The following is a 22,372-nucleotide window of genomic DNA, read 5'->3' as shown; positions in this document are numbered from 1 at the left end:
CCATGGGCTGCTGCTGTTGTGTAGCATATGGTCAACCTCAAGATATTTAGTATGACTGTTAATTCAAGGCAGTATTTCAGTTATCTGTTTCATCTTTAAAACTTGATACTTTTCTCTTTATGTGCCTCTGTAGCAATAGTCAAAATTTTTTTGTTGTGTTGAAGTTCCTTTGTAAAAGGAGTACCATCAAATGTGCAGAGTTCACTATAATTTCCAAATATGCTTGTAGTGTACACGCTGAAGCTTTTGAAATGGACAGCTCAAGATTTAACTGTTTGCATACAATTCTTCTAAAACTAACCCACCACAATGAAGGTGCACGCTTACCCTAATTGTTTGTTGTTAACTTTCTCAACAGAAAATACCTTTTTAATTGCAAGAGTAACCTCCACCTTCCTCCTTCAAAACATACTAAACATTCAGTCCTTTACTCTCCTCTCTCTGAAGGCCCCTGTTTATTAACAGAGCTTTTCTGGCTTGGTAGAATACTTTTGCAGAGCCTAGGGAACACTACACTGGTTTTGCCCCATAAATCTGCTTGGTGGTCCACTAATGCATTTTAGTTTTATAACTGTCAAGTAACATTCATTTCCTGCTTAGACACATGTAGTATTTTTAACATTACACTAGTGCTGTGTCAGCAATATTGATTATGGAATGCTCGTAGCTTTTAATAAAGATGCAATTCTTTTTCTTTTTAGTTTCAGGTGGACTTGTACAGTCATGTGGTCACATCATCCCAGAGTCTCCTGTATTGGCCCTTGGTTCCAATTTCACAGCATTATGCATTTTGAATGAGAGTTGTCTTGACTTTGGCAATATCTATGCTAATCAAATTATCTGGAAAATTAAGAATAGAGTGGTACCTAAAGAACAGTATCGTGAAATAAACAGAACAGTTTCCAGTGTCACATTTAATGACACTTCTTCATTAGCTACTCCTCTGACATGCAACATTTTAGCAGATGGACAGATTGAGCAGAACATTTATGGAATTACAGTTACAGTAGGCTGTAAGTACCATTTTCCTTGTCTTTTATTCTGGTCTTAAGAAAATTGCTTTGGAGAAACAGAAGAGAATGCAAACAATTGAAAGTGTGCACAGTTTTGAGACACTTATTTCCATTCCCTCAGTTGCTAGATAATTGTATAAAAACATGGTCAAATTGCAGGCCAGCAAAGCTGGTAAATGTGCACAGAATAAAGTTTTCTAAAAACCAGAAAATACTCTGGAGTATTTCAGTTGTTGAACTAGGAAGAAAACAGAACAACAGAAAAATGTTGAAGCAGGAGGATTTAAATTACATAAAGAAGATATGAATTTAACTGAAACAGATCCTAGGAAATAAACTACCTTTTCCTTACTACTTCCTTCTGTTTCAGTGTTCAAGGAAATATAATAAGGTCATATGTCCATATATCCATTTCATAATAACACTATGAAATTAATGTCTGCTTTGTTAATGGACTGAGAAATATTTAGTCCATCTGTATCACTAAAGCTAACCTGAACTTCCTTAAGGACAGAACATACTATTTGGATTACTGTACCTCTATACATAAGAAAGTGCTTTTAACTAATTATAAACTTTCCTTGTTCAAGCATGATAGCACTTGCATAGTTCTGAGCAAGTGCTCTTTGAGACAAGACTGAAGTCTTGAGACAGTAACATGAATAACTTAATATACTTCTTAATTAGTTGGTGGACTGTTTATAAAATCAGTGTTCAAGTGTACTTGATATCAGAGTATGAATGGCTGATGAATTATGTTGCCTTCGAGTGTTGGCAAAAGGTATTGGAGTTGCATGGTCTGTGTACAAAAGGCTGGCTTGAGTTCACAGTTTAAACTGATGTGGTTCTAGCATAAGTTAGAAAAGGCTTTCATAGAAAAACAGTGTTTTCTATTTCAACTTCTGAGGAGTAAACTTCTTACCAGAAAAAATGTGACAGGGAAAATGTATGGAAAGGTGAGGACAGATACAATATCCTAAGATCATAAGCTGAATGACAGTGCAGATAACATTCTGCAGTTGTAATTCACATATGAATCTTGAGATGCATTTGTATTTAAAGCTACTGTATTTTCATACTGCCAATCAAAAAAATTCTGTAAACAATCACAATAACAATAGGTTTGAGAAGAATATTACCATTCAGGAGCAAAACTATAAGGTTCATAAGGTAGTTCTGTTGAAAATAGCATTCCACTTGAAAAGAGGTAAGATTCTTCAAGTACATTATGCTCTTGTAAATAGTGATATTCTAAAAGCTAGAAACAAACTCTTCGTATGCTATGATTTGAATTTAACAAGGAAAAAAATAGTTCGGCTACACTCCGAAAAAGTTACACACTACTAAAGTGCATAGGTGAAGATCCCTTATCTTTCTTGTAGGTGTTTGCAGCTAAATCATCCTTCTTCCATAGCTCAGGTGGGGGAGAAGAGACCTATCACAGTTGCCTTACAGCTCAGGTTATTGGCGAAGTCAGTGTACGCCAGTCCAGCTGTAGTGCTCATTAGCATTTTTTTCTGTGTGAGTGAAAATAGATTTAGATGAGAGGTGGTTGATACCAGGTTTTCTGCCTCAAAGAATGAGAAGTCTTCTGTGCTGTTCCTTACTGTCAGGTACTTGTTCCTTATACAGCCTACTGTTTCTCAGAGCAGCTGGTTAAGCTTCTTGACTTCCATTGCTGGAGGGTATCTAGCACTTTTTGCCCCCCTCCTTTAGAAATAAATCTGACTATAAATACTTCTGATGTTCACTGAAATTGCTCTAATGGGGCACTTAGCTTGATTCTTACGGGGTTTAAATGTGTATATAGATTAATTATTGTTAACTTTTTTTGTACAGTGCCCCCAGAGAAGCCCAAGAACTTAAGTTGCATTGTGCATCAGGTGTCAAAACTCACATATCCTATGACTTGTACCTGGAACCCTGGAAGGCATACATTCCTGGACACTCACTTTAGGTTGAAATACAGATGGTAAGTAGCTCTCTGTAGAATAAGTAAATAATTTTGAAGAATATTCGTAGGCTCAACAAAACTTCCTTGAAATTCCTTGATACTTTGGAAGAGTTCTTAACTTAAATCCATTTTTCTGAAGCTTTGCTGTCTATTTTGGGGGGAAGGGAAGAGTTAAAGAAGTTCAAATTTAAAGTAATTCTAAGTCAGACTTGAAATTTTGTTGCTGTGCTTGTTTTGGAATAACAGCTATCTCATATTTTTCCATTCTTCAAATACATGGTTAGTGTGGCTTGAGTACAATACACCTAACCATTAGGTGGCTGGACCCAAATTTTGTATTTTATGTTTTTCTGTGGTGAGTGTTCTATCCCATTCTGAAAAAGTAAATGTTCCTGCTTGTTGCAGGAGGGTCGGACTAGATGACCTTTAAAGGTCCCTTCCAACCCAAACCATTCTGTGACTTTTAAGTAGAGAAACTAACATAGTGACTGGATTTTGTAGAGATATTTATCTACTCTATACTTTCTGAGAACTCAGAATGGTGTTTGTCCATAATTAATCCTAACATGAAAGCTTCAGCAAAAGTATTTCTCCTGTGAAAGCAAATTAACTTAAGTTTATTTTTCAGACTCTTCAAATGGTCTCTTGTAGTTTAAAATGGGAGTGGACAGAATTGTTGCTCTGGAAACAGGAATGACTGCCTACAGCTTTCCATCTACCCCATTCTGCTAAAGTGTTTTGGTAGCAAGTGTAGTAGAAAGTATGGATAGACAAAAAACCTTAATGGTTTGCAAATCTCCTGATGCCCATAGAACTATCTGCTGTTAGTGTAGTAGATGATGGTGAACAGAAATGGTGATGTGTTGCAGCTGTAACATTGTACTCTTGAAGCGTATGCAGGTTATACTGACTGCATCTTTTAATGCATGAATATGCTTCTAGGTACTAGCCATATTGCTTTTGATTAAATATATCAGTTCTTGATCTTTATTTCTTAAGTTAAGTCAGGTTTTTATACAACTTTGTAATTACAGTACCATGGTTTGTACTTTTGAAGATGTCACTTGAAATCAAGAGATTTCATTCTAGTTTCTGTTCTAATGCAATCATGCATTTGTGGCTGAATAAACCATTATAATCTTTTCACCTTTTCTTCCTGCCCCTCTGATTACAAAGATAATGGCAGAGGGGAAACATATGAGCTAAACTGATTGATCACTCTGATCTACTTAAAAAGATTCTCTGAAGGAAATCAAACTTACAGCTTTATACCTTGTTTTTCCTTCTCTTTTATTTAGGCCACAAGAGAACTTTCCTGACTGTATACCGAAAGATGTAAACAATTCTTGTACAATTACTGATGTTCAGTTCTTTGTTAACCTGGAGATCTGGGTAGAAGCAGCAAATGCTCTTGGGAAGGCTGAATCTGATCCTCTTGTTCTTGATCCCATTGAGATTGGTAACTATATGCCTCTTAAAGCTTTAGTAGTACACAGCTGCTGCTTCTGTGCATGTTGCTGAATCGGTATGTCTATGTTAATAAAAATTAACACTGCCAAAATCATGTTGACTCGAACTTGAACTGTGCTGGACAAAGGTAGGGAATGTGAGAGAATTGGTCACAATTCAGACAGCAAGTTCCTGTTCAGTAGTCTGCTGTAGAAACTAGTGTGAAGTTGCAGCCATTTGAGCTTTTGCAAGGCTTTAATGGCAGTGTTACAGCATAGTGTACCGACTGCTAGAGGCATGATAAAATACAGCTGTAGAGTTGATTCTAACTCCTTCTTTTTTAGTTAAGCCTCTGTCTCCACACAACTTATCAGTCAACTCAGGAATACTACCTACTGTTCTGAAGATTTCCTGGGAGAATCGGATTTCAGCAGCTGTGATGAAGCTGAAATTCAATATTCGCTATAGGATCATTAGTGACACAAACTGGATGCAGGTAATACCACTGATGTCCCTTGTCACTCTTCTGCCGTAACCCAGCTATTTGTCAAACTGCAGAAGTTCCCTCACTGCTGCAGTTCAGAGGGATTCACTTTATTATCCTTAGGCCTTACATTGCCTCCCAAGGTTGATTATCTGGCCTGTTCATGAAGGCTGTGATTTAGGTTTTTTTGGCACAACCTAGAGTACAGTGACCTTGTCTTTTCGTTGTGGACTTCTCTGCTGTCCTCCCCATCACGTGCAGTATGTTTATTTTGAATTTTTATTCCGTACATGCAACATCCAGAACGCTCAAACTTTAATCTTCCCATGCACATGCAAAACCACTGATTTAGATGGCATTTAAAGCTTGAGCAAACACTGTACAGTGCTGGGATGCTTTTTTTTTTTTGAGCTTGCTGTACCTGCACTTCTGTCAGAACAACTCCATGTGATGCTACAGGCTTGGGGAAGAGTGTCTGGAAAGCTGCCTGGTAGAAAAGGACCTGGTTGACAGCTGGCTGAATATGAGCTGACAGTGTGTTTAGGTGGCCAAGAAGACCAACAGCATCCTGGCTTGTATCAGAAATAGTGTGGCCAGTGGGACTAGGGAAGTGATCGTCCCCCTGTACTCAGCACTGGTGAGGCCGTAACTCGAATCCTGTGTTCAGTTTTGGGCCCCTCACTACAAGAAAGACATTGAGGTGCTGGAGCGAGTCCAAAGAAGGGCAACAAAGCTGGTGAAGGGTCTAGAGCACAAGTCTTATGAGGAGTGGCTGAGGGAACTGGGGGTCTTTAGTCTGGAGAAGAGGAGGCTCGGGGGAAACCTTATTGCGCACTAACCGAAAGGAGGTTGTAGTGAGGCAGGTGTTGATCTCTTCTCCCAAGTAACAAGTGATAGGATGAGAGGAAACAGCCTCAAGTTGTGCCAGGGGAGGTTTAGATTGGATATCAGGAAAAACTTCTTCCCCAAAAGGGTTGTCAAGCATTGGAACAGGCTGTCCAGGGAAGTGGTGGAGTCACCATCCCTGGAGATACATAAAAGCTGTGTAGATGTGGTGCTTACGGACATGGTTTAGTGGTGGACTTGGCAGTGCTAGGTTAACGTTTGGGCACAATGATCTTAAAGGTCTTTACCAACTTGAATGATTTTATGATTCTATACAGCATGGTTGTCCTGCATAGGTGCCTTAAGCCTGATATAGTCAAGGAACTGGAAAAGAGTAAGGAATATACCTTACCTGTAGTGCACTATAATATGTTCATGTCATCAAGAGCTGTGTGTTTTTTCTTCTACATCAATTGATGGACATATTTTCAATAGCTTCTCAGTTTTGCCTTTCTTTAAGCCTCTCTCAGAGCAGCAGTATTCCAGAAACACACTTTTCATCAAGATCTTCCCATCTTTCAGTATGGAGGCCCAAAAGTATTCTGAGTTCTGTGACTAGTTGGCAGGAAGACTGCTTCTGACTTACCAAAATACAGTGTTTGAAGTGGTTAGCGTAACACAGCTGCTTGTGACTAATGTCGTGTATTCCTTTGGAGGAACTTTTCGAGCCTTAGATGCAGAGATTAATTATTAAGGTCACCTGTATTGATAGCTTAAAGAGCACTGTCCTGCATAGCTTATTCTGCAACTCCAGGATCTGTTGATACATTGTCCTATTAAGGCCTTATAACTTGTCTTGCCCTTTCAACATGTGCACAAGACCATTGAAATAGTAACTTTTAAAACAACTGAGCTTGCCTAGCTGTGGTAAAATTTGACTACTTTGACAATTCTTTGCACTCAAGGTTAACCTTTTGAGTGTCCTTCATGTGTGTTGAATCTGCAGTCATTCATCTTGTAGGGTTGCTCACTGTAAAAACGCCTTAATTGCAAGTGGAGTAACATGTAATGGAGTCAGTGTGTGTGTTTGTACCTACATATATCCATTATCTACATCACACATCTGTACATATGTTTCTGTACATATGCAGTAAGAATGTTTTCAGGCATTCAGTTGCTAATCTAAGATAAAGGAAAGAGCTTATGAAAATGAAGTCATTTATTAGCCAAAGTATAAATTGCTCTAAAACAAACTATTTCAATGTTAGTTAAGAAACACTCTTCTGTATCAGTGGAAGCAATCATACTGGATTCTCTAGCTTTATAGGAGGCTTCTAGCACAGGTATTTTGCAATCAATAATCAAACATAATCTAGCAAAGTTCTGAAATGTGAGGTGGGATATTACAGATCAGTAAGTAGAGGAATTATATGGGAAGGAATGAGAGGCCAACATAAATTAATTAAAAAAGAAAGAATATGGGAGATTGTCCTGAGATAGCTGATTACCTGTTCTAGTGTATGTATTGTATTATACCTGGTAAATACACACAACTATGACTGACCCCTTACCAAACCATGGTTGAGAATTGAAGCTTTTGGAAATAAAAGGGGAGGAAAAACTAAGTTGATTATGTTGGGTGTGTATGTGGTGGGGAGCCCTCTTGGATGGGAGCTGTAGGAGCACAGAACTCAGCTTTACAATTTTTGATCAGTGCCTCTAAAATCTTTTGTACATTTACAGGTTCCTCCTGAAGATACAGCTTCACCAAGAACTTCATTCAGTGTTCAAGGGCTCAGACCCTACACAGAGTATGTCTTTTCAATTCGTTGCATGAAGGAAGATGGAGTGGGCTACTGGAGTGACTGGAGTGAAGAGAAAACTGGGGTCACCACTGAAGATAGTAAGTAATATATGAAAGTAGGTCACTGACATTCAAAATGTGTGAGTGCTCAGCAGTTGGCAATAGCCAGCTGAAATTGTGTATCCTCACTTCAGCTGTTCGATTATACATGCAACAAGGTTCTCCTGAGTTACTTTCAGTATTGACCAACTTGACCCATGCATTCCAAGGAGCATGAGAGTAACTCCCCATAAAGCTAATCTAGAGGTGCTCCCTGAAATCAGCTAAAATGGGAGGTAGAAAAGAAAAGCTTTCTTCACAGAAAGTTCGTTCTCAAAGTCTTTTAGAAGAGATGTAGGCTTTATGCTTTTTTTTTATTCTGAAGGTTATCCTCTGTAACAACAGAAGCTATTCCGTCTGTGAAAGTTTTGGGCGGTTTTTTTGGTAGGCAGACTGCCTTAGTTTTTTAACAATTTGGTGTTTAGGAGGCCATTAGATGAAGTCATAGATTAGCAAGCATCAGTAAGTATGTACCCTATTGACTAAAATCTGTTTCATAAACTTCTTCACAAACTTGGTAAAGCAATGATAAGAAATAATGTGCCTATGGGAAGTGTAGGCTCTTACGCACTGAAGCATCTGAATAAAGCACTCTGGTTTACTCCTGACTTTTCCCAAGGTATTTTGCATCTACAATATTTCCTTGCTAGTTAGTCACAGCTGCCTCTGCACTGTCTTGTACCTGCTTGTTTACAGTATTCTACACACAGTAATCAAGAGTCTTGCTGCTCATCACTGATACGGTTGTCACTGTGGGAGGTGTAAGAAAGAGAATGTCATCCATAAACCACTGACTTTAGGCAAGATTGAGTCGATGTGGAAAATTATTTTATTTTGGCTATAATCACAAAAATCACTGTTTCCTTACAATTTCCCTTCTTGATGACATAATCATTGGAGTTGTCTTGTAGATCTGGACTTGTAATACCCTGTCCCTCTGCAGTAGGGGTGAACACTGAATTACTGCTATCATGGTTTAATGAGGAAAACTTCTTACCAGCATCAGCTCTTTGAGGTGGTATTTGGGTCATGTTTAGTCTTGCACAAAAGGACTTTGCAAGGAGGATATATACAACTTCAAAGTATAAACCAATTTCTACTTAAGATGCACAAAAGATAGGAAACCACTAGGTTAAGCTTTAAGTTCACAGCCCTGGAAAAAAAAACTGCTTAAGAGCCTCAGTCAAGTGTCAGCCCTCACTGCTTTGTGGAACCAATCCTCAGCATTGCAAAGTTGCTGCTGTGCACCAAATCTGTTCACACTACAACCAGCTCATCAACTTGGCTGGCCTTTCAACTAATTGTGATGCTCCAGACAGCTGTTATGACATTGTCTGTTTCCATTGAACTGTATGCTCTGCAGGTGTGCTGCGTTGCCCTGATCTAATTTGTATTCCTTCAGGACAGTGTCACTGAGACTGTTACTGCAGTCAGTGTCTTCTAAGATCTGTGTCCACTGCACTCCACAGCATGTTTTTTAACTTCATTGTTTGCTTCCAGTTGCTCATGAGCACATACATTGCTTGAAATGTCCTGTGGCATTACAGTAACTATAACTCATTGTTATGAATTTAATATACTTCACAGCTCATGGAAGTCATTGCAGTATTTCCCCACTAGAGAGGCTCTCCTGCAACTTTGTTCTTAAGTACAGAGACTGTGCCTTCTGCCACTGAGTTGTGCCAAAACCACTAGTTGAATATGTTTAATGTTTTCTGTTTTGGATTTTTATATTTTGTTTTACTGTTTTGTTTTGAAGCATTTCATGACTTAGCAGTTGTTGCAGCAACTGTAGACTCATACAAAATAAAGTTGCACAACAATAACCAAGGAGTAATTATTAGAACACTGACATTAAAATCCCACCCACACATTTGTTACAGTATGAAAAATCCTGTTCTCAAATAGTGTATTCTTATATTTTCTGTTAACAGAACAAAAATACATGCAATGTATATACAAACACAACCTAGGCTCTTGCTCTTCAAATAAAAGCCCCAGGCTTTGATATACCTTTCAATGGTCTGTTTTCCTTGTGTCATTCATCTGAATAGCCCACTTAGACTGAAGTGGAACAAATTCAATGTCTTTAATAGATGCTTGAGAGATGCTAACTGGTATCTTCTTGAATCTGAACTTCTGTTGGTGTCAGAACACCCTACATTAGTGTCTTGCTTTTTGCTAAAGGTAAAACAAACTAATTTCAGTGTGCAGTAAGCTGTTGAGGAATACCTGTGCTATTAGTTGATACACTGCAAATGTAAATACAGTCTGTTTTCTGCTGGTAGAACAGTGGTTTAACAAATTGTTGTAGCTACCCTTCCTAATGATAACTGGATAGTCATACTTTTTCTGCATTGCTGGCCAATCAGTTAGCATTGTAGCAGTAAGTTGACAGTAAAATAATTTCCTATTCTGAGTTTGCTTACAGACAGCTTCAGAGGTGTGGTCACCTCTTGCAAATGCCCAGATACACTTGGAAATGTATAGGATAGTGGAATAACTTAAGTTGGAAGGGAGCTCATGAGGTCTGTAGTTCCCTGATCCTTTTTCTACCAAGTGTTGGGTTCAGACAAGGGACTTCAGGTTGCAATTTTAGCAGAACTTGTACCAAAATTTTATTCAGCAATTTTTACTGTACAGTTGCGTGTTGCAAAGATTAAATGAAACAAGCAGACACTGGACACTTAAGTTACTTATACCATTATTATTGCCCTCAATCAAATTACAAAACTGACTTTAGATGTTGTGCTTTGTCTGAGACATAGACCTATATTACAGAAGATTCCACATCTGCTTGCCTTCTGCATTCAGAAGACTTGGTGTTTGTCTCGGTAGCAAGCTCCCAAGATATAAGTGTTTTTACCACTACTATACTCAGGAAGATACACTTCTGTTTTTCTGTATGGTTTTATCCAAGTGTTATATTTCCAAGTGTTAAGTACTGTAACTAACAAGTGAAGTTTCAACGGAATCCTTAAATGCAAATGCACATATTTACAATCATGATGCTGAAGAGTAATGCAGGCATTCCAGCAATTTTGAAATCTTTTGGCAATTGGTTTACTACCTAAGCCTTATCAGGAAACACCTACTTTGTGCCTCTAAGTAGTGACTGTAGCCAAGGATCTTTATATCCAGCAGAGCAGGTTTGCTGCATAGCTGTGTATATTACAATAATACGTGCTGTGATTTCTGGGGATTCTAGAATTGGTAAATCACCCTCAAAGGGGTTTGACTTTAAAAGCTTGCTTGACTTCCTCCTGAATCATCAGTAGTCACAGCATTGGGAATCACTTGCTGATTTCTGACTTCAAAGAGATGTGGGGATTTTATGTCTTATTTTTCTAGGAGCTTTGTATTATCAGTTAGAAACTATTCTTTTCTGATTCTAGGGTTGTGAGGAGTGAAACTACTTTAGCTTGGTCCCATTTCCATTTCATTTCTAATTTGATAGCCTGCAAGGTTGGTGGTGTTTCTGGCCCATACTGATCCTACCCCATATGGAGCCAGTGAATGGACCGTCTGGTTGTGTGCTTGATACCCAGTAGGGAAACTGTTCTTCCCTCTGACCACTCGAAGTACTTTGTAATATCTGTTTAACTTCTAAGTCAGCCTGATTGATTTTTTTTTTTCTTTTTTTAAATGTGCTTTAGCATTTCCTACTTGTGCTCTTCCTAATCTCTTTTCTGTAATATCCTGTCTGTTCCTTAGTGCCTTCCAAGGCACCCTCTTCTTAAGCAGTCTATTTAGTGCAGCATTTCAGTGCATGTCTTTGAACAGAGTTAAACCAATACAGGTTTCATTGTCAAAACACCACTTTGTGCTTGGAGCTTAACTGCACTGAATCAGAATAACTTCCTTATTTATCTTAATTGAGTTCCCAGTAATGAGTTTTGATTGCATTCATGTGTCATCCTGTATTAGAGAAGTAACAAAGATTATAGTGTATATCCTGCTTGTTTAAACAAAACGGGTTTTATGTGTACATAATGGCATTGCTTCAGCTCTACACAAAATTTACCTTCTTTGGGGGACATATTGTGAAATACTCTTCCAATATTCTAGTCACTTCTTTTCAACTCTTAATTACAGTATGGTTTTATTTTCTGTGGTTCCTATCTCAGCCTGAGCAAGTAGGATTTCAGGACTGCCTGCCTATTCAGATGCGTTGCTGTTCTGCTGTGGTGACTGGCTTTTCAAAAATACTGCTATGAGTGATTAAGTACACATGTCTTATTTTAGCCTCAGAACAAAGGTGTTACAGTAGGAAATAAGCATGAGGTCATGTTCATTTGCATTCATGATCTGTATTAGGCAAGACGTCCAATTGCTTCTGTTTCAAGTGAATCAAATCAGAGTACTCAAATGAGATTGCTAAGGAAGAGCTCCCTTTGCCTCAATCTCCAGTTCTCCTTCCCTGCTGATGCAAAGCATAAGAGACAAGACACACACTGTAGACTTGATACTGTGTTTTGGAGGTAAAACAGCCCAAAACTCTTAATGATTAATATAAAAAATGCAATAAAAGAACACCCAGAGAAAATACAGTCTAGCAAGATTATAAATGTAAATGTATTTGAAGATCATCTTTCTATTAGGACTAAGGCCCTCACAAAGGATTGGCCACTTTTTATTGCTTTATGCACTGTAATAAATGGATTCATTTTACTTTGAAATGAAGACTAGTGGAAATACCACTTGAATTTTTTACAGTACTGATGCCAAAAAGTAGTGTAGTGTTGTACAAAAGTACTGCAGTTCTGTTACCCTTTATAGCATAAAGGAGATAGAAAACTTGGGGAATTCTGGCAGGAGAAATTTGTCTCCTTGTTAACTTTCCTGCACTTTACTTTTTTAGGTGGCTTGATATTGAAGGTTAGGGAGAAGGTTTGCAATATGCAGATGTGCAGGGCTGTGCCTCTGGACACAAGCTGCATGGTGTAGGTTTGGCCTTGCCTCACTCAGCGCTGTCATCTTCAGGCCATTGTTGCAGATGCTCAGCATGCTGACTCTCAGTTATTTTGATACTGTACACTTAAAGCAGAACTGGTGTTTTGATCATCCCTTCAGGAAATCTTTCCATGCAGGTGTTCCACTTAATATACCAAGCATTATTTTCTTTGAGGAACTAAAGAAACACTTTTTGTGTATGCTTTTATTAAAAAAAGAAAAAAAAGGTAAGCATCTAATGATAGTCAAAGGATTAACTCAAACAGATTAAATACAAATATTTCTACTATTAAGCATTGTTTCTTTCATCAGAACCATCTAAAGGACCACCCATATGGAGAATCATTGATGCATCTTGCTCACCAGCTTCCTGGACTGTGCATCTGATGTGGAAGGTAAAGCAATATGATAAACTGCAGGAACTGAGCATTCTTTTAAAAACATGAGTTTTTAAGTGGCAAAATTTACCTCAACAAACTCGAGTAGATAGCTGGGATAGTACAGGTTTTACTGATACAAGAAGTGACCTTAATATTCTTATTACAATAATTAGTTATGAAAAATTAAAAGTACAGATGAAAAGGCCATCAGTTAACTGACACACACCTGTAATCCAGAGTGTAGAGAATCCATTTTCAGATTCCTGACTTGCTGTCCTTAAGCAGTCTGTGGAATTGGAAACTTCCACTTGAACAAAGTAAACCTTCATGTTGTGCCTTCTGCTGTATCCTAAAACTTTTGTAACATTATCTGGACAGGGATACTCCAGCTGCAAAATCCATTAAGCCTAGAGACATTCCAGAGGCCGAACTTAAGTACAGCACTGCATGTTGGCATGCAGTAGGCTGCTGTGTCTAGTTGACTGATTAGTCCAAAGCTGAGAAAGTGAATGCAATTATGGTCAGTCCCCATCTCCTGCTTTCTTTTGGTCTCTGAACTCTGTCACATCTGATCTAGCTGTCTTTTTATTATTACTTTTTCCCTATTATTAGGTGGCTTGTGTGAAGTTACACGTATATTGATATGGCATCGTTTTCTGATGTAACTCGTGCCGCATGTCACTTCTGACAATATTTAGCTTAGAACTGGAAAACTGGTGCTACTTTGCAGTTTCAACAATTTTCTCTTAAGTTGTCTGAAAACTAATACTGTTACACAGAAACGTGGTATTTTTCTGTGTTGCTAGATAACGCAGAAACAAGTATTTTTCCATGTGTAATAAAACAAAGCTACTCAGGCTGTTGTGCATTTGGGTTCAACATAGCTTAAGATGTGAGATTCCTTTTACGTCATTATGTTGTAAAGTCACATAAAATGCAGCTTTTATCAACGCGTGTTCAGCCACCTTTAGAGAATAGCTTTTATTAAACTACTAGGTAGGATTGGGAATCAAGAAAAAGAGAATTTAAACCAGAAATAGTTCTGGAAGTTACTGCTTTACAGAAATGAACGCAGGTTATTTGCACTTTCCTTAAATATGCAGCTATTTGATCTACATGACTTGTCTTGCTCTCGGATTTTTAAATTACACGTCAAAGACAATAAAGGTTGTCTCATTTGTTCAGTATCAGTCTAATCAAAGATGTGTTTCTCACAGGCATTGGAGCCATTTGAAGCCAATGGAGTAATCTTGCAGTATGAAGTGACTGTCAGAGCTAAATCATCTCTCTCCAGTCCACCAGAGAAATACAATGTTAATACCACCAACCTTACATTAAAGCTGCCAAATGGAACTTATGAAGTGACTGTCATTGCCCATAACAGAGTTGGGGCATCCTCTCCATCAGTTTTGCTTATCCCAGCAAGTAATTCAAAAGGTTAGTGTCCTGGTAGTGTCTCTTCCAGATGCATCTGCATGGCTTTTGGTATAAGAAATCTTTGGTGTTGTAAAATGGTACCTTTTACATAGACACATAAGTATTACTGAATGTATCTACACTCTTATGCCTTATAATTATGCTACCATTTATATACTAGAGAACATGTGGGTTTAGGTATTCCCAGGTTCATTTGAAGCTGTGTGTGGTATTTTGCTGTTCTTTTTGATCCTTAGAGCCACTGTGCACTATGTTGTCTCTTGTTTCTTCTTGTAGCATAGCAGGCATGTTTGTTTTCTTTTTAAAAAATCAAAGGGTTGAGGAAGCAAGCATACTTTACTTCCATGTATACACCATCTCACCATTGTTCTTCCTTCTTCTTTCTGATCTTTGCCCCTGTCCCTTTCTTCTCTTGTCCCACTCTCACTCTCCCACATTTTCAGTATCTTGCCTGGTTGCGCTCTCATCTGCTTCCACTGTTTCCCTGCTGATCATGTTCCTTTTTACATTTTCATTGTGCAGTAGTAGTTTCTAAAGCCTGGTTTCCCCTTAGATAATCCAAACACTACCAAGATAGGAATAAAATAAGTATACAGACAGATGCTGCTTTTCACAGTGTAAAGACCAAAGGAGAGCCACAGGTTCTGAAACTTTTAGATTAACTAATTAAGGGTATGTTTCAAACAGTAGAATTGCAGCCAAAAGTACTTGGTGAGGTATATGAGTGTGAGGATTAGAATGGGAATTTAGAAGTGTCTCAAGGTTTGATTTCTCTCTGAAATAGACCCTTTCTTTTAGAAGAAACGTAGTATCTCTTTACTGTGCAATCAGGCAACTTACTGTGTTCGAGAACAGAGAAGCTGTGTCTAATTTCCAGTTTTTAAATAGTCTGATACTGCTTATTTTGGATCTCTGATATAAAGATTCAGATGTCAGCTTCCAAATTTCAGAAAATGGCTTTTACATTAACTTAGGTTTTGTCAAATTGTCACTATTACAATAATCCGAAAGTATCCACATTTGACAAAATACCTATTACTATGAATATCTAGTGGAAGAACTGTCAGTATTTATCACTTTTCTGTTTTCTTTCATCACAGCTCCTGTGAAGAATGTTAGAACACTACCTAAAGATGGCAAGTTGTGGGTAGGGTGGACTGCTCCTAACAGTTATGTTCTTAAATATGTGATCGAATGGTGTCTGGTGTCCAACAGCTCAGACTGCATCATGGAATGGCAGAATGAGCCAGGAAATGTTCAAGGAACATACTTAAAAGGTATTTAGCTCATAAGTCTACAAATACTTTGTAGAATACTCTAAAAACCTGTTAAGTGCTCTTAAAGTGAGGAACATCCCCATGCTGACTAGAATTTTATTGTAGGACAGGAGTCTGGGATAACGCTGAGGGCTTCTCTTAGTTTATCTTGAGTGTGGAAGTATTTGTACATTTCTGTCAAATATAAAACTATCTAATCTTGCATTTTGAAATCTATGTTATGTAACAGCAGGGGTTTTATCTGCATTTTGTTTCTAGTCTTCTTATTCTTGGAAACCATTAAAATAGTGAAAAGGCTGAGTTCCTTCAAAACCAAATTGTCTGATCCCTCTTTCAGTTTACAGCGAAACTTTATCAGCTTTACAGTTCTCTTCAGATTATGATCTGTAGCTCAAATCAATCATTTTGGGATTCAGTGCTGCAGACGGATAAAGGCTTTTTATTTAAAATAAAATAGAAAAAAACCCCAGACTTCTACAAAGTCTGTTTATTAAAATTAACATTTGGATGTGAACCATTATATTGTTCCTTTTGTTAATATTTTGGAGCAGTATATCAATGAGCTCTAGAAAAAGCTAGTCAGCTGTATTAGATACAAGTGCATCTAATAAAACAGCCAAAACCCAGAACCCTGTATCTGAAGTAAAGGAGAAGGATGGTGAGGAATTTTGACTGTCTGAAATAACACGTTTTAAATTGCTTTTATTAGGTGATATAAAGCCATTCAAGTGTTACTTAATAACTGTGTACCCTCTATATGCTGATGGTCAGGGAAGTGGACAGTCTGTAAAGGCTTATCTTCAGCAGGATCGTAAGTACAAAATCATCATCTTGGAGCACATAAACTGACTTTCTTGACTGACAATGAGACCTTTGCTTTAATGTGGACTATGTAATGAAAAATGGTCCTACACTTGAGGGTCATCTGACATAATTGATCTTGTCCCTTTTATTAATATCCATTCTGCTGATTTACAGTATTTAGGAGTTAAACAGATGTCTGTGGCTGACTCTTCCCCTTTTTCCAACCTTTATCAGATAATTTGGCATGAGTTTGTTCTTTTATTGCTATAGTAATATTTCTATGCTGATTTATTTTAAATTTCAAGTTTCAAGCCAACACTAATTAACTTCAGTTGAAGATTTCATGTGATCTGGTGATTACTGGCTTTCGTATCTTTTTTCCCTGGAGGTTTCTCTTTTAAAACATCTTTGGAGTTGCTGTGTTGTCTGAAAATAATGCTTTCCAGATGAGTTAGTCCAGCTATTCCATTGAAGTTTGTATGCAGTAGCAGTTTGGTGCTCATTAATACACTGCTTCTGTGGATGCCAGGCATGCCTAACAGAAACTAATTGTCATCTCCCATTACAGGTCCTTCAAAAGGACCAACCGTTCAGACAAAAAAAGTAGGAAAAGCTGAAGCTGTTTTGACATGGAACCATCTCACAGTGGATGAACAAAATGGATTTATCAGGAGTTACACCATATTTTACAAAACTGTCGATGGAAATGAAACAGGTAACAGAAAGCAGAGAAGTGCTTTGTGACATTGAAGTATTCCATCTGTCTAACTCCTAATACATGTTCCTGGAAAAACATGATACAGAATTGAGTGTGGCTGAGTCTGTTCTGATGATATAAAACTGATGTCTGAGGCATAGCTCTCTTCCATACTGAACAGAAAAGTCCCTAATAAAGAATTCAGAACATTCAGTCTGTGTATAACAGGGTACTGAATTTAGTTTCGGAAAGCTGATTTGTGGGTGTTGTGCTCCCATCTTTCTGTCTATATAGAGGATGATATGGTGGTATAGCAAGATGAAGCTAGACTGTTCAGGATGTAAAGGAGTTGCCTGCATTTAACTATGATAAAACCTTAAAAAAAAAAAAAGGGGGGGGGGGGGGCGGCAGAGGATTCTTAATCCTCCTGAATCTCTAGATCAATATATTACTGATGTAAAACATCTTGTTTGAAGTACATTTTAGTTCTCAGTAGTGTGTATGACCTGCAGGTATAAGACAGGGAGCTAGCATTATCAAAAGTTTTTTCTTTTTTTAGATTTGCTTAAATTAGAAGGGCCAATTACTTATGCCTACCTTACTTCTTGTTATTTTTAGTTAACCATGTTTTTTCTTGTTAATAATTAGCTATTTCTAGTTAGCCATGTATTGTGCTTAGTAGAGACTTCTAAGCCTTAATTTTACTACTAGTTTAGTTTGTAGCTACATTCTGGGGAAAAAAAAAAACAACACAGGAAACTAGCACATAAAATACCATCAAGAAAGACTAAACTGAAACACTTGAAAAGAAACAAAAGAATCTCATCATTGCTTGTACAAGTTTGTCTTTCCGTGTCTCTTGTATTTTCCACACAGGCATACATTCTACTAAAACTGTCTTGTACATCTGAAGGCATGATGTCCTAGTGCTAATGTGTTTGTGGAGATCTAATAAGTTGTACAGAAGAGTAGTATAAATTTTTTCCTCTCTTTAGCTGTGACAGTGGATCCTTCCAAGACGGAGTATACCCTGTCTTCTCTAACTAGTGACACACTGTATACTGTGCGGATGATGGCATCCACAGATGAAGGAGGCAGGAGTGGTCCTGATTTTACATTTACTACACAAAAATTTGGTAAGAGTGGCACAATTAGTAGATGTAGGAGGTAATGTTGCAACAGTATAGCAAGGCTCTCTGCAAGATCTGATGGGAGGGAAGGGTGATTTTATTTAAAAGAAAAAGTTTTGGTCACACTCATACTCCAAGGTGCGTGATATCCAGGTAGCCTATCCAGTACTCAGTCATGAAGAGGTAGTTTAGTCAGGATTTCTTCTGATTGTACAGAGGGTAAGCTGTCCTCTGCAGGTCTTCTGGATTGCTCTCTTATGTTGGCAAACATGCTGTGTTTGGATGTGTTTTGTGTGTACTTTAGGTTGTAGTATTCTTTTGCCCTAACTTTTTGTGAGTCATTAGGATTTACAGAATGTTAGGGATTGGAAGAGACCTCGAAAGATCATCTGGTCCAATCCCCCTGCTGGAGCAGGATTACCTAGACCATATCACACAGAAACACGTCCAGACGGGTTTTGAATGTCTCCAGAGAAGGAGACTCCACAACCTCTCTGGGCAGCCTGTTCCAGTGGTCGGTCACCCTCACCATAAAGAAGTTTTTCCTCATATTTATGCAGAACCTCCTGTGTTCCAGCTTGCACCCATTACCCCTTGTCCTGTCAAGGGATGTCACTGAGAAGAGCCTGGCTCCATCCTCGTGACACTTGCCCTTTACATATTTATAAACATTAATGAGGTCACCCCTCAGTCTCCTCTAAGCTAAAGAGACCCAGCTCCCTCAGCCTCTCCTCATAAGGGAGATGTTTCACCCCCTTAATCATCTTCATGACTCTGCGCTGGACTCTCTCTAGCAGTTCCCTGTCCTTCTTGAACTGAGGGGCCCAGAACTGGACACAATATTCCAGATGCAGCCTCACCAGGGCAGAGTAGTGGGGGGAGGAGAACCTCTCTTGACCTGCTAACCACACCCCTTCTAATACACCCCAGGATGCCATTGGCCTTCTTGGCCACAAGGGCACACTGCTGGCTCATGGTCATCCTGCTGTCCACTAGGATCCCCAGGTCCCTTTCCCCTATGCTGCTCTCCAACAGGTCTGTCCCCAACTTGTACTCATACATGGGGTTGTTCTTGCCCAGATGCAGGACTCTACACTTGCCCTTGTTATATTTCATTAAGTTTCTCCCCGCCCAACTCTCCAGCCTGTCTAGGTCCCTCTGAATGGCTGTGCAGCCTTCTGGTGTGTTAGCCACTCCTCCCAGTTTTGTGTCATCAGCGAACTTGCTGACAGTGCACTCTATTCCCTCATCCAAGTCATTAATGAATATATTGAATAGAACTGGTCCCAGTACCGACCCTTGAGGGACTCCGCTAGACATAGGCCTCCAACTGGACTCTGTCCCATTGACCACCACTCTCTGGCTTCTTTCCTTCAGCCAGTTCACAATCCACCTCACTACCCGATCATCCAGACCACACTTCCTCTGTTTAGTTGTGAGGATGCTGTGGGAGACAGTGTCAAACGCCCTAATTTACTCAGTGCCCTAATTGTCTCTTCTGGTGTCTGATGGCTTTTACCCTGGTCTTAGAGTCCAAAGTCTTTGTTTTAATCTGAAGGTAGGTTGGCCTTTGTTATGCTGGTATGGGTGTCCTGAGAAGCTGCAGAGGCATGCTGGGATCTTGATCTGCTAATCTAGGTGCCAGTCAGCACATGCCATTCTTACAACCCTTCCTCAAGTTCCACAGTCTCATTCATGTCATTATTAATGTTTGCTACCGTTTTCTACAGAGACTCATTTTGAAGAGTTAATTTTATTGTATGTTCAGCTTCAGAGAGTGCTTCCTATTTGTAATGGTAGGAGCAACAACATTAACTGAACTTGTTGTGGAAGCACTTCTTTAGATTTAGCAGGTTTTAATTTTTTTTTTCCTGTACAGTATTGCTCTGACCTAAGCATTCTGTAAGGATTACTTAAGAATGTGTGTAACATTGGAAGGAATACCTAACAATAATGCAACCTTAAGTGTTTGCAGGCAGAGGATATTTTTGTGTATAGAATAAACTGATGGATGACTAGTGACTTTGCTTACATTACTTATTTGACCATGATGTTGTTGCGGCAGACAGTAGGCCACTGAAACACCTGGACCACACATGAGTTCGTATAGATGTTACTGTTGTATCTGCCCAAACTGTAAAATTACTTGGTCTGTCAGTAACACAGCTTCTAGAGCAACCTGTGTTTTTTTGTTGACGCAAGGCATTACATTGTTGGGACAGAGATTTTCATGTTTTCACCAACAGGCTCTTTTCATATGGTGAAAAAGTTCTTCTCTGGGTGAAGCTTAAGATTGAGCACTGCGAGTGAATTCAGTTTCCAATTCTCCCGTGTCCCTTTGGGAATGTATGCTGCTGCTGAGTTCCTTAAATGCCAAAGTGGGCTATAACTGCTTCTCTTCATTTTCTTCAGGGAAAGGAGAAATTGAAGCCATAGTTGTACCTGTGTGTCTAGCGTTCCTGTTGATTGTGCTCCTTGGAGTTTTGTTTTGCTTCAATAAACGTGACTTGTAAGTATAAATGAAGTCTTTCTCTTATGCTTCTGATATTTTTGGGCATAACAGAGAGATAGCAATAATTCAATACAAACAAGTAAATATTCTGCAGTTAGACCAGAAAAAGAAGGTAAAACACACATACATTGATTGGTGATAAAGATTTTTGTGTTTTCCTTGGGAAATCAGTGCTTCTTCTGATACTAATTTCTTACTGTTAACATTTAGCACACAAACTAAATGTTCCGTGACTCAGTTCTGCAAGGAAGTTCCTGCTTTTCTTGCTAGAGTTGGTCAGGATTAGGTTTGTTAGGCTTTGATCAGGATATACTGTCTGTGTTGTTTTCTTAAGTCATCATATGAGAGTGGAATGACGGTCCCTAGTTTGTGAAGCAGAGAAGATCTGTTTGCTGGCTGTATTTGAGCTATTTAATTAATGTTAGCAAACTTCAAGCTTTACAGCCAAAAAAATTAGGCAGACTTCTTCTTTGTCTACGTTGCATAAACTCTGTGCCTATTTCCTGTCTGCTGGGAAACATCCTGCCTCCTGCTCCGTCTACCCCAGAGCTCTTGTCCGTGGCTTCAGCTGAGAGCTTATTGCTGAAGTGTTTTTCCTGGCAAGGAGTAGCGCCTCTCCCATGTCCCAAGTCGCCTATCTTTTCTTTCTAATTAAAGACAGCATTTTGCGCCCCTTTCTTTCTGACCTCCCTGCTGCTCCTAAAATCAGTTCTTAATGGATGTCACTTGAGAAGTCCATCTTGCAATGTTCTTCAGAGTTTTCCTACAGAGGAAAACCATTATTGGAGCCTGTTTATAAAGAGCAGGATAGATGCATCAGTTTCAAGGTTAGTTTAGTTGGGGATGATTTATCTACAGAAACTTCTACTGTTAAGTAACAGTTATTACATTCTTAAACTGAAGAGTTCAGAGTTACAAAAGACCAAGCAAATTTTTTTCAAATATTTTCACTTTATTTTAGCTGTGATTTTTAGCTTAGATTTTGACAACTGTGATATTCATAGTTATCTTAAAGAAGCAACAGTGTATTCTTATACTGACGTGCATCATAGACTTTACCTAAACTGCTCTGTAGATTCTAGAGTGCTATAAATTTGAAAATCCCTCACTAACCATTACCATTTGTTGTTTTGCCTTACGTTGTATGGCTGTATCTAATGTGTAGAGGAGTTGTAAGTGCAGTGCTGTGTTTTGCTAAGTACTACAGCTTTTTGTACAAAGATGTAAAGAAGTTCAGGAAGCATTCCTATTTGGAACTAAATACTCTTGCAAAACTACTGTGTAAGGGAGTGGTGTCCTGGATTATGCAGTACTTGCTATCAACATAGGAATTTGTGATTTTATTCTGTTTTTAATCCTTTACAGAATTAAAAAGCATATCTGGCCTGTTGTCCCTGATCCATCCAAGAGTAACATTGCTCAGTGGTCTCCTCAGGTTCCAGCTAAGGTAATAGTCATTTTTCTGCATCTTGTATCTTCCTAGTCCACAAGATTTCTGACAAACTAAGCAGTGGTAGTCTTCTGTCTTCTAGCACACAGATTTCAAGGAAAAAA

At 38.6% G+C, this 22,372-nt stretch overlaps 1 protein-coding gene across 4 annotated transcripts in view; it reads left to right on the top strand.

The window, feature by feature from the left end:
* The window catches only part of IL6ST (interleukin 6 cytokine family signal transducer), a 64,027-nt gene that overhangs the window by 8,575 nt on the left and 33,080 nt on the right, over positions 1–22,372 (top strand). For all 4 annotated transcript variants that reach the window (XM_068424085.1, XM_068424083.1, XM_068424082.1 and 1 more), the window contains exons 3-15: positions 702–1,013; positions 2,853–2,985; positions 4,266–4,426; positions 4,761–4,912; positions 7,469–7,628; positions 12,894–12,976; positions 14,179–14,398; positions 15,499–15,675; positions 16,385–16,486; positions 17,048–17,194; positions 18,172–18,312; positions 20,719–20,815; positions 22,184–22,265. In XM_068424085.1, coding sequence (XP_068280186.1) covers positions 702–1,013; positions 2,853–2,985; positions 4,266–4,426; positions 4,761–4,912; positions 7,469–7,628; positions 12,894–12,976; positions 14,179–14,398; positions 15,499–15,675; positions 16,385–16,486; positions 17,048–17,194; positions 18,172–18,312; positions 20,719–20,815; positions 22,184–22,265 — 1,967 coding nt within the window. The remainder of the gene's footprint in view (positions 1–701; positions 1,014–2,852; positions 2,986–4,265; positions 4,427–4,760; positions 4,913–7,468; positions 7,629–12,893; positions 12,977–14,178; positions 14,399–15,498; positions 15,676–16,384; positions 16,487–17,047; positions 17,195–18,171; positions 18,313–20,718; positions 20,816–22,183; positions 22,266–22,372) is intronic.

The sequence above is a fragment of the Nyctibius grandis genome, chromosome Z, assembly GCF_013368605.1.
Source record: "Nyctibius grandis isolate bNycGra1 chromosome Z, bNycGra1.pri, whole genome shotgun sequence".
Taxonomy (NCBI): domain Eukaryota; kingdom Metazoa; phylum Chordata; class Aves; order Nyctibiiformes; family Nyctibiidae; genus Nyctibius; species Nyctibius grandis.
This window is presented reverse-complemented; position numbering and strand designations above follow the sequence as displayed.